Source organism: Blastomyces gilchristii (genome assembly GCF_000003855.2).
Source record: "Blastomyces gilchristii SLH14081 genomic scaffold supercont1.3, whole genome shotgun sequence".
Taxonomy (NCBI): Eukaryota; Fungi; Ascomycota; class Eurotiomycetes; order Onygenales; family Ajellomycetaceae; genus Blastomyces; species Blastomyces gilchristii.
This window is the reverse complement of record NW_003101680.1, coordinates 555,194-570,445: the sequence shown is the minus strand read 5'-3', so window position 1 is coordinate 570,445 and position 15,252 is coordinate 555,194. Positions and strand designations below refer to the sequence as shown.

Here is a 15,252-nt window from a genome sequence, read left to right as displayed (position 1 = left end):
GGAGGGTGGCACGGCGAAAGGTTTATATACCTGTGGAAAGCAAAGGCACAAGGTCCAACAAAGTACATATTTCTTAAAGAGTTAAAATGGGGAGAAGAGGTGAATGGACCTACGAAGAAGTTCAAGGTAATTCGAAAACGCCAGTTCCGCTGTTGTCGAGACTGTGTTTGATGCTTCCAGTTGACGCGGGTATTTGTAAAAACAAGCAAGCTCTAGAGTTGTGAAACTGATCATGAATACCAAACAAGCGAGAAACAGCGGTAATTTAGTACAAAGCGTAGAAACATCAAAGCAGAAAGAAAAGATATAGATGGAGCGACGAAGTATCATATTCATCGAAAAGTATTGATTGCAGTTGGGGGTGTAGTGAGATATTTCAGTGATACATCTCACATATATTTTGAGCAATAGCACGGAAATAAAGCGCAAAACCAAAGTTGAGAAGGTAGAAATAAAAGAGTTTCATTAATCTGTCATTGACCGGTGTATGTATATATCACACGCCCCATACAACAACTCTTCCATCCACCCCGCTTGCTGTTGAGTTCGGAGTGTATTAGTTGCCCGTCTTCCAAGAATACTAAAGAAAGAGATGATGAAACATGACTGATTACTTACTGCTAAACTTCCGAACTCTGCCTCCAGCTTCTTCATAAACCCTAAGAGTACTGATCGTATTTTGATGTACGGTCTGGAGTTGAGTGTCATTCTTGGTACTTCCTTTGATATCCATTTGGCGAAATTTGTTTAGAGCACTCTCTTCGCGGACGCTACCAGCTCCTGACCGTGTCTTATCGTCCACTGGCCCCACCAACTGCCAGCCAGCTTCGTCTCCGCTAAAACGGTATGCCTCGCAGTCCTGAGAGACTACAGTCAGCAAAAATACTCGGCGTTTGAAGTTTATAGTTATTGGGGTTCTGACATGTCCAGCAGCAATAATCTCATTCTCTCCGTTCCATATCAAACTCATGAAGGGTAGCAGCCTAGTGCTAATATTGAGCATCGCTCTAGGAGGCTGATCGGGTGCACTCGGGTAAACAACAGTGACGCTGCTATCGTGGGCAGTAAACGCCAGGGAGTTACCACTGGGTGAAAAAGCACATCCGTGAATCCATCCAGCAGAATCATTTAGGAATTCACCGCAAACAGTATTGAATGGCAGCCGTTCTCCCCAAGCGCTCGGGTCTGGGCGCTCATCGATGCCCTTGATGAAGCTGGAAAACACTCTTGCATGGGAATCTGTGGACCCAGCTGCAAGTAGAACTGAGTTAGGGTGCCAGGCCAAGGTTGTGATGGTACTTCGGATGGGTTTCTTGAGGTGTTTCGAGATCCACCAGTCGTTCTCCTCCTCGAAGTAACAGACGGCTATTACTCGCGCACCAGAACCCACAGCGAATTTCTGCTCCGACGGCGACCAGCGGACAAATGTTGCAGCGCGATTAATACGGAGAAGCACAAGTGTTGGCTTCCATCCGGTAGGAGTACATTCCCAGACGTATGCATTACGATCTAGACAATAAAACACACATATTTAGTTATAACGAAGATCAAACAGTAATAGCGGGTTTTGGTTACCGACCTTGGGAACAAGTCACAATCTTGCCACTTCCGGGGGCAATGTCCACTCCTGTCACAGTTTTGTCGTGGCCTTTGAGCTCATCACTCAGGGTATAACTGGAGCCTGATTTCTGGTATAAGTCTACGACATTGTCTTTGGCTACGGCGAGCGTCTGCTTGTCAGCGGAGAACGAGTGGTCGGCAATTGGGTGGTGAAAAAGATGGTGCACTTCGGGGGTAGCCATGTTGGAACGATCAATAGTGCGATAGGAGGAGCTCTCTACTATCGCAGTGTTTGGGTATGTTTATATCTGAATCTGTCTCTCCAAGATGTTGTATGTCATTAATCTCTCATCGCGCGGGGACAAGGACGATGCTGCTTAGATAATGGGGTCAGGTGATCTGCCTGCTCTTTGGATTTTCTCTGCACACAAACATCATCCACAAGCAGAACAGCAACAGCACAGAAATCCGCCTTCGGATACTGGGATTTGTCGAACCAATTGATGTGCATCGCGTTTTAATTTCCTTCATTTCATTTAAGGAGATACTCCAAGTTCAAAAATTTTCCGAAAAAATGACCACCAAACCTGCGTCCGCGGTGGTCAATGTGGGAGCTCCAAACCGAACGTAAGTTAAGCAGATCTCGATGTCCCGCCTTCAACCCGTTTAGTTGGGATATTTACTGACTATAATACAGTCTATACTGCACGAATCTTCCTGACAAACTGAAGAAGCCAGACTTGCGACTAGCCTTGTACACGCTCTTCTCCACTTATGGCACCGTTCTCGACGTTGTTGCGATGAAAACGGCAAAGATGCGTGGCCAAGCTCACGTTGTATTCAGAGATATTCAAGCCAGCACTCAGGCTATGCGGGCATTGCAGGGTTTTGAGTTCTTTGGGAAGGAGATGGTATGTACAAAATTAATACTATTTTCAAGCCTCCAAATTGGAAGCGGTAGGGACATATGCTCATCAGCGTCACTGGGACGAACAGAAAATCGCGTATGGTAAAGGCAGTTCAGATATAATCGCGAAGCTCCGAGGTACCTATAACGCATCAACTACCGCCCCGGCGCCTGGCGTGTCTACCGAGCTTCAAAAATCCATCTTCAATGGCCCCCCTTCGGCAGTAGTCTCCGTTGGCATGACAGTACCACCTGCGGCGACCGAATCGCGACCCACCAGCGAGGGTCCCCAAGGTGTCAAACGACCCCGTGAGGAAGACGAGAGTGAAGGCGAGGCGCCGATGGATGAAGACGAAAGCGACGTGTCTATGGAAGCCTCGTCTGATGAAGATTAAACCTAGTAAAATTATCCCACAGGCCGAACTTGATATGTCGCGCTCCAAATGAATAGAAGAAAACCGGGGCATTACACGTGTTCCTCTGGGGTCCTCTTGATCGCTCTTCCTCCTTTCTTTCCCGAAAAGGACTGGATGAGTTTTGAAGAGGCTTCCCGGTTTCGTGTCTCGATAAGGAGCTTGCTCGGAACATGTAGGCCCACGCAATTCCCCACCAAGCCAAGCCACAATAGCAGATACGTCTCCGTGGTTACTACTTCTTTATTCCCTGCTACGTCCCTCAATGCATCTGGGGTGTTGCAAGGGTGAACAAAGTATACCGGGAGGCCCGAGAGTGGGTGATGCTACAGTTTAGTTAGCGTTATTTTTTGCTCTTCTTCCTTCTTTAGTGGACATTGGTTGGGTGAAAGACTCATGACAAGAGAGAGAGACGAGGATAGAGAGAAGAGACATGGTACACGAACAAACGTACCCCGATGCTCAGACCGCCCATTATGCCAACGTCCTTTAGCACCGATCGGTGCTGAGCGGGGACAAGACAATTATAAACAACGTCTAGAAGGCTATCTGGACCCTTGGCAGAGATGTCACTGCTGTTGTTGTTGATGTTGTGCAGGAAGAAATACAGGATCGGGACTTGGTATGTGGGGGATAGCATAATATTGTACTCTACTTGCAACTTGGAGCTGCAACGTGGCTGCCGAATGAGCTCTTCCTGTGTACCACGCACATTGTCAGAGTCAACTCCGCAGTGAACGACGATGCTTGGTCTTTTGCTTTTTCGTGTCTTTTCCCCGTCTTCATTCCATTGAAAAGAGAGCGCGAAGACTACGTGGGTGGAGTGTATACGAACGGGATCATTCTCATCAACGTCATCACCATCATCGCGCCCGACAATCTCAGCCGTATTATCGTCATCCTTTTCTCCATCTTCCTGCAATGTATCACACACATGTTTCAGATGTTGCAGGGAAGTAGTCTCTGGGTCGTCGAGCTGCTTCTGGATTATCAAAACTATCTCGCCTTCCTGTACAAATAGATATTACTCCCGGAATCGTTCCCAATTTAATTAGTTCTTATCATCCAAACAACAACTTAAATAAAGTACCAGCTTTTCCCTTTTCTTCACTACTGGCACTAGGTAAATAAGAATATGAAATTTTTCCATTATCTGCAAGAAAAGCAGTCATGGTCATCTGGAGTGACAAGCACAAATACAGGTGCACACACACATGCACTGGCCTGTCGTTTCTTTTGTTCTTTCCATTCTCGAGCCAGCTGATGAACGACCTAGGAATTACAGAAAACAATTCCAGCTCAGAAGAAGCTAACACTTTAAATTACATACCTTGGTTTCGAGCCTCACACTTGTCCAACCTAGGCTTGTGGTAAGATCGTCTTCATGCTGGAGAAGAGTAGCGACTTTTGATACTAGGGCGCGACAAGCAGCGGTGAACTCCTCGCGAGTGAGATACGGGAAGTCGGAAAGCGGCGGCAAGGCTGTCATTGGGAAATGAATCTGAAGAGCATTCAAAAAGGGTGGGGATTATTGACAAAGTTATGAACTTCTTTTTGGTTTTTGGGGGCAGTTTCGTTTGTGTTCATCTAGCGTGGATTTTTCTGGTGATATGCGAGCCAGTTGTTTGTTGAGACGGGGTCCGATTCGGAGGAACCCCTTTGCAGTCCGAAATGGAAGAATGTGTATTGCAAGAACGACGGAAAGCTTGATCGAGATCGGGCTGATTAGGGATTTGTTGGTTTATTGATTGATTTTAATCCTTTCTGTTCTCTCTGGTCCGTCCTGGATGTCCGTTTGGCGTAACTTGGGCTGGTTTGCGTTGCCCCAATGTACATGTACCTCCAGAGGTTGTACCGTCCTCGGATATTGTGACGGTTTGGCTTTTACCACTGTCATGAAGAGTTCTCTGATGCAACAGTTCCAAGAGTGAGAAGAGAAATACATTGATTTGATATCGCGAATTGTTGCTGAGATGCTTCTAATAAACTCCATGTACGGTTAAATAAGGTTTAGTGGATTATTCATCCTCCGCCAATGGATTCTTTCAGCCTCCGCCCACTTTAGACAATCAACAACACCACACACCATCATCATCCAACAACATTATACGGAGTAGTGTCGGCATCTTCGAACGGCACCCACTCCTCCTCGAATCAACACCATGGCTATGATGCGAGTGTGGGTGTGAGTGTGAATGTGAACATTGGCAGCTATTCGTTCTCGTTTTTTCATCTCTCATCTTCCAGCAGCCACCCCTCTCAATCCGCCCCTCTCACACCTAGATCGGTATCAGCTTGCGCTAATGACTAGATCTTCCCGGCTTGGCTGCGATCTTATGCCGAGCCCGGCCCAATTGTAATCTCAGCAACTGGCCTCGGAATCTGAGTCTCCCAGTGTCAGGATGCTCGGGGGTGCCAGTGTGCGTGGGCGTGAGATCAAATAGCAGGACTCGAGTGAGGGGTCTCTCGCTCGTCTGCAGCCATGAACCACTAGCTACTGAGACCGAAACCAGCAATCTTGATTCCTGGACCCCCGGGTTTCACAGTGCCCCATTCAATCAATTTCTTGCCAGTTTTGGCTGCCCGCTAACCTGTTTGATATATATCTCCTCCGCCTATAGATCGTGCACTGGTCCTGCATACCTGATCTTCATGCTAATCGCGCTCTCATTTTTTTTCTGCCTGCTGCATGTCAATCCCGTCATTGGTCTGGGTGGCAAGCTTCGATCCCCCCTTAGCGGGATCGAACTGCTCTCCCTCGTGCGTCTCGGATGCCCACTGCTATCCAGCTGTAGGGACCTACCAGGATTTTCCATCGGCGCTGCCCCCCCAATGGAAAACCCCATCACCGCCAGGTTGGCCCTCATTCAGGTAAAACCTGGTCGTTAACCACGCCTGGATCTTATTGTTTTCCTCTCTTATTTTCAATATTCTTGACATTTGCAACAAGATGGTCACGGTTGATCGGTATCCATAGAAACTGTATTGTACAGCCGTCATCCATATTCTTTTTCCGCCTCTCCTTCTCAACCTCCTTCAAAGCGCACCACGCATATCCCAGTTTCAGCTACAGCATTTGGCCTGTTTAATTTATTTTTCTTCCTTTTTTTATTTCCTTTTTTCCTTCTTGATCAATTCCAGATCTTTGAAGGCTTACGTCGCCTTTCCCGCCATGAAGGCCGTTTTATCTTGATATTCGTCTTGTCATCGTGGTGAAATCCACTGTCTGTTGCGTCACGACTATTATTGTTTTCCGTTTTCGTTAATTTCTCCAGCTCTCCACTTGCTGTTTACTGCTCCTACAGCCAGCGAACCTGAGACAGAGATCCATGTGGCCAGATGCTAGTTTCTTCTTTTTTTTTTCCCCCCCGAGAAGCCTTAATCGGATATACAAGGAGATTATTTGTAAGAACTGCTCTTGTTAGAAAACAAGGTTCTCCTTATCTATATCCTTTCTTTTATTAATTTCGATCTGCACCTAAGTTTTCTGACATATGCAGGCAATTCTTGTACAGCTTCATCCCTGCCTCGTCGCGTGCCAATAGTGCAGCAATATTCAAGCCCTGCTTACTCGTTATTTACCTTCCCATCCTCCCCGTTTCTATCCCCTCATTCTTGAATCTTTTGCATCCAGCTGTGATTTTGACCCTTAATTGAAAGGCTGCTGAGCTGTATGGTTGTGTTGCTGTACTGGATCTCTTTCACAGTCGTCCGCCTCCAAGTCTCGCATCGTGTTTGCCAACACCAAAAACGGTGGCAATGGGAAACACGCAATCCACGCAGCCAGTTCATCCCCACAAGAGCGCTCGACGTTCCAATCGCCTTTCAAAGGCCCGGACCAATCACGCAGGCAATCGGTTGAGGACCACTTGGGACCAGGAGCTATTTCTCGAATCCCCGCCTCTGAGCTCATACAGCCCGTATAGCCCATACAGCGCACACAGTTCACCCAGTCCATGGCTGGATCCTCAGCCCGTGTGTTCCCCAGAGCTAAGGCCTCCGATTGACGAAGTTATCGCTGTGGAACCCTCTTCACCGGCCTCCCTTCACCCTAGCCACGCTTCGGGAAGTCAATGTACTGGAGATGATGGCAGGACTCGAGCTAATTTTGGGGAAATAATGGGAGAATTCAAACGCCGAATGTCGAGATCAGGATCACGGACAAGAGGTGCTCTGTTTTCTCATGCGCCGGAACTAGATAAATTGGAAACCCGATTTTCCCAACCTATGCCAGCTAGGGTGAGTAGCGCCCAAACAGAAGAGCCGGATAGGGCATTTGGTCTAGGAGTGTCTACCCGGGATGGATTCGGTCCTCCTGAAAGTCATCGATTCCCGTCAATCCGCAGGCTTTCATTGTACAATCCTGGAAAGCCCGTAAGATCTCCAAAAACCTTGCTACAGACCATCTTTTCGCCACGCAGTACCGTACAGGAGGGCCCGGCCTTTTCGTACTGGGGACGGGACGGTCATGCACCAATGCGGCGGACCTCGACGGATACGTTATTATTATATGAAATGACTCACTCTTCCCCCTTACGGGCATCGACTCCCAGTGATCTGGAATATTCCCACTTGGGAAGGCTGAAGCTTGGCTCTCTTCGCGTTGTTAATGGCAGTGCGTCTCCGGCCCCAAGTGACCGAACTCCCATGAGCGTTAGACGACAGTCATTTTCCGACATGAAAAGCGTACACCTGGATCAGCGCAACTCTACGGATTTGCTACGGAGCCGAAGTCGAGATTGGTCGGATGGTTATTCTTCAAACAGTTTACCACGGGCGCCGCATGCTCGAAGTTCACATCTCGAGCCGTCGCCTAGCAGATTAAGAACACCGCGAATTAACCGCAGTAAAAGCCCCTTGAGATCGGAATATGGCCTTTCAGAAACACCGTCCTGTGGAAAACATGACTCTGGTCTCCCAGTGTTTAGGCTCTCCTGGCCGAAAAATGCTGAGACATTCCTTGGAATCTCTTCTGTTCCCGGGAGCATAAAAGATCAACCCTTGGATTTCGGCGCATCTGCAGGTCCGTCGGGTGAGCCTAATCCGGCTCTACTAACAACTTCCAAAGCGAATGGATTTGGTGATCACTTATTCGAAAACGAAGACGAGAAAGTGGTACTAACTGAGAAGAACGAGTTTGTTGAACGCGAATGTAACGTCGACTTGAATCGAGGCCGCTCGGTGGAAAGTTATGCCTGTAATAGTACTAGCAGAGTGAAAGATCAAAAAACGTGCCCGTTGACCAAAGCTGACAGCGGGTACAGCTCTGCTTCTTCAAATCGATCCTTGCGGCGTCACCAACTAGCATTGACTAAAGGTCGTGAAGGCACAGATGAGGCAACTGGGCAACCAAATGTAATTTCCTCTGGGACCACCAAAGCCATTGAAGAGTGTATTGAAACAAGCCCTTCAAGACCCACTTCTCGAAGGAGATCCCCGTCGGGAATGCCTCCGCCAGTCCCGCGGAAGGATACGCCTCCTGCTTCAAAAACCCCGAACTTACACGAACATCGCTCGAGATATGAGGAAGTTGATCGAGCTCGGCCTCTAACAGTTCAGGCAAACGCTAGCTTTTCACAGCGCATGGCTCACATCGGATCTTCAATACTAGCCCCACCAGTGACACCTATCCTATCTCCAACGCCGCTGGATAAGGGCTTCCACTCATTCCTTAGCGAAGCTATTCCAGAGACGGAGCAGAGTTCCTGGTTATGGAGTCCTGATCCTTCTCAGCACGATCCCCTTAAGAACTTGGAGGCTGACTATGTCACTCCCACTGAGAACCAAGTGAACGAACATACGGTCCCCATTCATCGATCTACTTCCGTTCAGAACAAAAAGTCGACTGACTTTGCCAATCTTTCTCATCCGTACCCGCTTCAGGCGCACAGACTCCACCGTCCACAGTCAATGGTAAATTTAAATGAGAGTACTTCGAACTTAAAAATGGACCACCAACCTCACAGGCAGCAGCACCAGCGACAAGAACAAGAGCAGCAACAAAGCCGCAGTGGCGTGCGAAACTCTTTCTTCCGACATCGAAACCGTAGCAAGAAGCGAAACACGGTCCCTGGAGACCGCACGAGCTTCTTCGGCCACAAACTAACTAGATCCAAACCCGCCACTAATAACCCTACATCTCCAACCACAGCAACAGAATCAGCCCCTCGCCACAGAAACCTTCCCATCTCAAACCTAGACCGTGAGCTGCCTCCGACTCCGGCTCCTGGGCCCGAGCATGAATCGGTGATATTGGGCGACACCCCACCATCCCGCCGGGTGGACTCTAGCGGCAATAGGTGCCCCGATTATAATAACTATAATATCGATGATGGCACGGAATATAACCGTTCTCCCTCCATATTTACAGGCCCATTCCCGCTTCAGAATTCGAAGAGGGTTAAACCGAAGAGGAGTTTTGTGCGCGGAGTGGAAGGGAGGAGGAATCCGTTCTTTTGTGTTGGGTTGCCGCAGTCACAGTCACAACCACAGCCACAGTAGACTCAGGGGCTGAGTAACCTGAGTCAATTTGACTTCTTTGTCCTGCCTGCTTGCTGTTTAACCTGTGTGTGTTGCTTATAGTACGCTGGAACTTTTGTTCATTATTTATTCTTTTGCAATTTTTATTACGAGTTACCCGTCCTACTCTTGTTGTCTCTTTCTTCTCTTTTCCTTTCGAGGAAACATCATTTCACAATTTATTCACATATATATTCTTTTCATAGTTGACGCAACGCTAGAAGAAGGTTGAACGCATATAACGATGCCAGTGAGCATTCGCGAAACGGCCTACCATTCATTATTCATCTACCCTATTTGGACATGTGCTAATCCACCTAGTTGATTTTACCTTTATTACCCTGTGATGGATCTTGGAATATATCTTATTTTATCTTTCTTTGCTGAGGGGCGAAGTCCGATACTTGCTTGCCCTCTTACACCTTTTTGTAGTTGAAACACTCATCATATCCACTACCACACTCTCCTTTGTCATGTTGTTTATTCCATTTTTGATAAAATTTGTTCACCTGTTTGCCCGGTTTTCCTTGCCGTGCCGTGACCTACACAATTTGTCTACTCTTGCACATTATCTCCTTTGTTCTTCTCCTATATACCCGTCAGGAATTAATATTACAATCGTTTTATTTGCTCCTACTCATACCGTGTCTATTATGAAAACATCTTTAATTCCAGCTTGCTGGTACTCGATGTTATGGGAACTCAATCGATAATACTGAATATTAATGGTTGGGATGTGAGATGTTGCTAATATACACTCAACTGCTCAATTTGTGGAAATTACTCGTATCTTTTCTTGACCATCTGGCGACGTCAGAAGATTTCTCACAAACTTCGCACACAGCATTTTGGTCACTTCGCATTACAATTATAATTAAACAAACGCTAGCAAATGCAAAAACGCAACGAGGAACCAGAATCAAAAATCAAAACAAACTCAACTCCAAAATGCTAAGAAATGTCAACCCCCAGACCGAATTTGAAACCACGTAAATTAGTATACATCCCATCATTATCTGAACACTACCCACCGCTGCCTTTAGTCAATATTAATCCTCTTCGAAGTCGGCGCCGACGACTTCGGGATGACAACCGACAAAATCCCATTCTTCAAACTAGCCTTCACACCATCCTGATTAACCCTGGACGGGAAGCTGAATGTGCGACTAAACTCGCCCACAGAGCGCTCGCAGACCCAATACTTCATCCCATCACGAACATGGTGGCCGACTGCCTGGGATTTGCCGCCCGTCTTCGTCACAGCGGTCGTCGAGGTCTCCGGCTCTTCATCCTCAACGGTTGGTTGGCGGGGCTTTCTGGGCCCGTGGAGGGCTCCGCTGGCGGAGGGATGCTCGTCGCCACCGGAAGAGGCGGAGTACTCGCGCTCTGAGCGGCCCTTGACGACGAGGGTTTGGGAGTCGGTGAACTCGATGTCGATGTCCTTTTGGCTGATGCCTGGCAGCTCGCCATCGAGGTGGTAGGCGTCCTTTGATTCGCGGACGTCGAAGCGCGGGGCGAAGGTGCGCATGCCAGAGGTGGATTCAGAGCCGGAACGGTGGGTCTCGTAGTCTTCTAGAAGACGGAAGAGAGGGGTGAATTCGCCAGAGGGGAAGCGGGGGAAGAAAGACATGTTGCGGGTTTGGTTGTGATTATGGATCTTGTTCGTAGAAGTGGTGTAGTTGTATGGAGTTGCCGAGGCTGTTGTGGCGAGTTTGGAGACGCGGTAAGCTGGGGAAGCTAGGTATCGCTGGGATGGCAGTCTGCTCTTGAGAGATTTAATAATGGCTGGGCGAGAGGACATAAGAGGGTATATTGGGCTGGTGTTTGGATGGTTTTGGTTTAATTGACCATCGAAGCTGTCAGATCGATTCTCTGTTTGCTTTTTTAGTGATGTATATTGGATTGAGAAAACCACGCCCTCGCCAGTTATTCAGGGAGCTTATATATGTTTGACGGCATGGGCAGGCGGCTCCCCCCGTTTCGCCATCGCTCCTTTACGTCACCGACCGCGAGATGGTTTGCTGGAAGCTCTGAGGGCTTGCGCGAATTTGGTAGAAGCTTCGGCATATGGTCACGTGATAGCGGAATTTCTAAGGCAGAAAGTAGCAGGAAGAATGAGACACTGATGCTGATATTCTCTGCTAGTGCGAACTCTATTGCGGGCGTGCTGGTTGATAGATGACATCGATGACATAGGATCTTGGTTCTGGCCATCTATCACCTTAGAACATTCCTGATTCCTGGAGAAGAATACATCTCGATCTGGCGCCGGCCTCGTCGCAGAAGGTACTCAATGGCTGTGAAGTCTTTCTTGCTGATACCCATGTTCTTGCGGAATTCCTGTCTATACAAGAACAATAATCTTGGGGTTAGATTTTATAATAATTATATATATAGGGGGGGGGGGGGAGGACTTGTCCGGCTGTACACACCTGGCGAACTGCTTGAAGTTGGCCTGAGACTCCTGTAGGTCGATGAATTAGCTTTCATGCAACCGGAGGGTCACAAGCAATGCATGCATACCTGGGGCTTCTTCCTGATCTCCCGGAGCGCGAGTCTGTACAGCGAGCACACATCCCGCTGTAGTCCTGACAGCTTCCTCATGGCCGGATCTTGTGGAAGCGGGGCTAGAATAATTGCCTTCCGGGAAGATTGGCGTAAATATCGCGTGAAACCACGCAGCGAGCGATAATAATAATAATAATAATAATAATATTTAAAGAAGAAGAAGAGTGTGGCGTAGTTTTAATCCATGGAATTACTTGCAGGTGTAACTACTCCATAGTTATAGAAAAAATAAAAAAATAGAAATCAAGAGAGTATTTTTTAGTTAACTAACGTAAAGCAGAGCCGCTAAAATCGGCACTAAAATGTGCAATAAATCTTCCCGGCCGAGTTTTGCGGGGGAGAAGTCGCACAACAGCAGACAATTATTAATATATCTTCGTCTGGGGGAGGGCATTAGGATCATAAATACCTTTTATTTTGTTAAATATGTCACTGTCTGTGGAATAGTTTTGGTATTTCTTTTATTCCTGCGGGTCATATAACTAGTTATCAATTCTCACCAGGCGGCGGGGATTTAGCTAGTTACATGTATTTATACGGAGTTGCTCCGTACAGTTCATGCAAATCCATTCTTCCTGACTCCCCCAACTCAATTGACCATCCAAGATACAGAGGGCGGGCAATAAGGCAGAGGGAAACAAACATCATAACAAAACAAAGGACAAAAGAAAAGAAAAGAACAGAAAAGAAAAGACCAGGAACTCGTCATGCCACCCTTTTCGGTAACTCCCGCCCGCCCCCCAGTTACTGATATCCGCCACATCAAAATCCCCAAACTAACACCGCAAACCTAGCGTCTCATCCGCTTCCTCTCCAAAGACGGCCGGATCTACTACGGCGACCCTCTCCTCCCGGCCCATACCACCGATATATCCCACGCCACCGCCGCCCGCCTCATCACCGGTGACATCTTCCGCTCCCCAACCCTAACCAGCACCACAAAACCCATCTCCCGCCTACTCTCCCCGCTCGCCCAGGCCGATATATCGACCATCCGCTGCCTTGGCCTCAACTATGCCCAACACGCCGCTGAAACAAACATGCCCGTCCCCAAATACCCCATCCTCTTCTATAAACCGCCCGCGGCCCTTGCGGGGCCCCGCGATGACATACCCGTCCCCGGCATCGCGCAGGAGTGTCCCGGTGTGGATTATGAGTGTGAGCTGGTGATTGTTATGGGGAAGCAGTGTCGTGATGTGTCTGAAGAGGACGCGCTGCAGTATGTCCTGGGCTACACCGTGGGGAATGATGTGTCGCATCGGGAGTGGCAGTTGAAGCGCGGGGGGGGACAGTGGGGGATTGGGAAGGGTTTTGATGGGTGGGCGCCTGTAGGGCCTGGGATTGTGACGACGGAGGTGCTGGGGGATGCGGGGCATTTGGGGATTGAGACGAGGTTGAATGGCGTGGTTGTGCAGAAGAGTTCGACGCGGGATATGATTTTTGGCGTAAGGAGGACCGTTGCGTTGTTGTCAAAGGGGTCTACGTTGGGGCCGGGCGATTTGATTTTTACGGGGACGTAAGTATTTATTTCTTGTCCTCTGACTCTATTATTGCCTTTTGAGTGTGGTTGGTTGTATTTTGCTAACTTCGTTTTCCTGCTGGTATCTAGACCTCAGGGGGTCGGCATGGGCAGGAACCCGCCGCTATGGCTGAAGCATGGCGATAAGGTTGAGGTATCACTTGAAGGCGTGGGCACTTGTGAGAACACGGTTGTTTTCGAGGGGAATTCCGCTAACTTGTAGATGGTGGCGATGAGTGGATGGCTCTTATCAAAGTAATATTTAAACGGGGAAATCCACGATGAGGCAAGTCCAGCTACAACTGGCAGCAGTCAAGAGGAATTGATGGCCTAAGATGTTTAGCTCTAGTAAAGAGCATCCATAGATCTAGAGACAGCACATATACCCGGATAGAACGAGGCCAAATGAAGCTTCTTTAAAACGTAATAGCTTGAATCAAATACGAAATCAGCATCTTAAGGAAATAAGAACAAAAACCTCTCCAACCCCCATCCCGGTCATCATCATCCCATCCACCCCCGGCATATCAATTAATTCATTTCGTCGTCCTTCCATACCCTCTAATACCCTCTGCAAACGCCCAACTCTGGTTCTCTAACTGTTCATTCTCCTTGAGTTCCACCCCATCCTTTTTCACCACTGCAATCGAATACCGATCCGTACTCCTTGCATCGCGATAGAATAGCACCTTCATACATTCCTGTAGTGCCTTAACTGCATGCTCCTCTTTAATATCCTCCAGCGGAGTTTCTTCCGGAAACACCCTTCGCAACACTGGGATGGCCAGATGCGCTCCGAACCCCGTGGCCAGGTGCGGCGCAGAGTACGTGTTACCCAGCAGATCGACGGAGCTGAGGAATGGCTTGTCCTCGCCGTCAAAGCCTGCTACGAGGATCATGTTCCACAGGGGATTGAATTCCGACCGTCGCCTGTACATCACTTTCGATAGGTAGGTGTGCAGATTCTGCGCGTTGAGGGAGTGGCCGTAGGTTGAGTAGTTGTCTTCGATGTCAAGGAAGGTTAGGAGGCGGTCGACGTATTGCATATCAGACACGTCACCGCCGAAGCCGATCACAGCGGCGTTGTCGAAGGGGCGTAGGCGTTTAATGTCCGTGAACCTGGCGAGGGAGCCGTAGGAGGCTAATGTAATGTCAGATTAGGCATATTTCAATGTGCCAATGGGGGAATCAATGGCAGTATGGAGCTGTCGTACCTAAATTATCTGCTGCGATAGCTACGCCGCCATTGAACTTGACGGCAATTACTGATGTACCTGTTACGGCGGGTGACTGTGTATGTGTCTGGGGAGCTGAAGTTTGAAGATATGAATGGTCGTAAGCACCGTAGACGTCGTTCCTAGGCTATGGGCGTGTGAGAAGCGCAGTTAGTTCCTGTAATAAACATGGTACAGCTGACGACGGGGGAAGCTCACTCGTCCCCATGCTTGAGGGAAGTGGTTCATTTTGGTGGAACTCGAACTGTAACTGTGAATAAAACTAATGGCGGGTATTAGATCTCTCGTTGCTTTGAATTGTAGAGAGCCAGAGACTGTAGTCGAGGAGAGATAGTTGTAGAGACGGCGTAGATCTGTTGTTGGAATCAGTCAACAAGGTGGTTGCGTCTGCCCAAAGGAAGCTCAGTCAGCAAGCGCGGCGCTTAAATAGTGCGGAGCTTGCCGCGTCTAATCACGACACAGACAGATCGGAAATAGAAAATCATAATCGGGCATACTAATTTAAAGATTTGAGACGTTATAAGTGAAAAA

The 15,252-nt window shown here is 48.3% G+C and overlaps 8 protein-coding genes across 10 annotated transcripts; 3 read left to right on the top strand and 5 right to left on the bottom strand.

Moving 5' to 3' along the window:
• Nucleotides 1–496: 496 nt before the first annotated feature.
• Nucleotides 497–1,802, bottom strand: BDBG_01734 (actin like protein 2/3 complex, subunit 1A/1B; the record flags this gene model as incomplete). Its single annotated transcript, XM_002627017.2, has 4 exons — nt 497–537; nt 619–859; nt 923–1,509; nt 1,580–1,802. 4 exons carry the CDS (start codon nt 1,800–1,802, stop codon nt 497–499), a joined length of 1,092 nt encoding a protein of 363 aa, XP_002627063.1.
• Nucleotides 1,650–4,841, top strand: BDBG_01733 (U2 small nuclear ribonucleoprotein B''). Its single transcript, XM_002627016.2, has 4 exons — nt 1,650–1,856; nt 1,942–2,187; nt 2,258–2,471; nt 2,557–4,841. The coding sequence occupies exons 2-4, from the start codon at nt 2,135–2,137 to the stop codon at nt 2,860–2,862; spliced, it is 573 nt and encodes a 190-aa protein (XP_002627062.1). The 5' UTR covers nt 1,650–1,856; nt 1,942–2,134; the 3' UTR covers nt 2,863–4,841.
• On the bottom strand, nt 2,053–4,806 carry BDBG_01732 (uncharacterized protein). Its single transcript, XM_031720460.1, has 4 exons — nt 4,211–4,806; nt 3,716–3,889; nt 3,335–3,577; nt 2,053–3,206 (listed from the first exon to the last, which is right to left on the bottom strand). The coding sequence occupies exons 1-4, from the start codon at nt 4,367–4,369 to the stop codon at nt 2,934–2,936; spliced, it is 849 nt and encodes a 282-aa protein (XP_031576656.1). The 5' UTR covers nt 4,370–4,806; the 3' UTR covers nt 2,053–2,933.
• Nucleotides 4,842–4,899: 58 nt separating the features above from the next.
• On the top strand, nt 4,900–10,500 carry BDBG_01731 (uncharacterized protein). The gene has a single exon (XM_002627014.2). It carries the CDS (start codon nt 6,640–6,642, stop codon nt 9,379–9,381), a length of 2,742 nt encoding a protein of 913 aa, XP_002627060.1. The 5' UTR covers nt 4,900–6,639; the 3' UTR covers nt 9,382–10,500.
• Nucleotides 10,439–11,200, bottom strand: BDBG_01730 (heat shock protein 30; the record flags this gene model as incomplete). The annotated part of the gene is made up of 1 exon (XM_002627013.2): nt 10,439–11,200. One exon carries the CDS (start codon nt 11,198–11,200, stop codon nt 10,439–10,441), a length of 762 nt encoding a protein of 253 aa, XP_002627059.2.
• Nucleotides 11,201–11,269: 69 nt separating this feature from the next.
• On the top strand, nt 11,270–14,992 carry BDBG_01728 (fumarylacetoacetate hydrolase). 3 transcript variants are annotated; one of them, XM_002627011.2, is made up of 5 exons: nt 11,270–11,469; nt 11,545–12,689; nt 12,762–13,483; nt 13,577–13,772; nt 13,836–14,992. In XM_002627011.2, the coding sequence occupies exons 2-4, from the start codon at nt 12,675–12,677 to the stop codon at nt 13,707–13,709; spliced, it is 870 nt and encodes a 289-aa protein (XP_002627057.1). In that variant the 5' UTR covers nt 11,270–11,469; nt 11,545–12,674; the 3' UTR covers nt 13,710–13,772; nt 13,836–14,992. The 3 variants fall into 3 exon arrangements, with proteins under 3 accessions (XP_002627057.1, XP_031576655.1, XP_031576654.1); XM_031720459.1 differs by having other exon boundaries at nt 13,830–14,992; XM_031720458.1 differs by having other exon boundaries at nt 13,577–14,992.
• Nucleotides 11,617–12,003, bottom strand: BDBG_01729 (uncharacterized protein; the record flags this gene model as incomplete). The annotated part of the gene is made up of 3 exons (XM_002627012.1): nt 11,617–11,743; nt 11,832–11,863; nt 11,923–12,003. The coding sequence occupies 3 exons, from the start codon at nt 12,001–12,003 to the stop codon at nt 11,617–11,619; spliced, it is 240 nt and encodes a 79-aa protein (XP_002627058.1).
• On the bottom strand, nt 14,023–14,949 carry BDBG_01727 (20S proteasome subunit beta 7; the record flags this gene model as incomplete). The annotated part of the gene is made up of 3 exons (XM_002627010.2): nt 14,023–14,627; nt 14,701–14,848; nt 14,920–14,949. 3 exons carry the CDS (start codon nt 14,947–14,949, stop codon nt 14,023–14,025), a joined length of 783 nt encoding a protein of 260 aa, XP_002627056.1.
• Nucleotides 14,993–15,252: the final 260 nt, after the last annotated feature.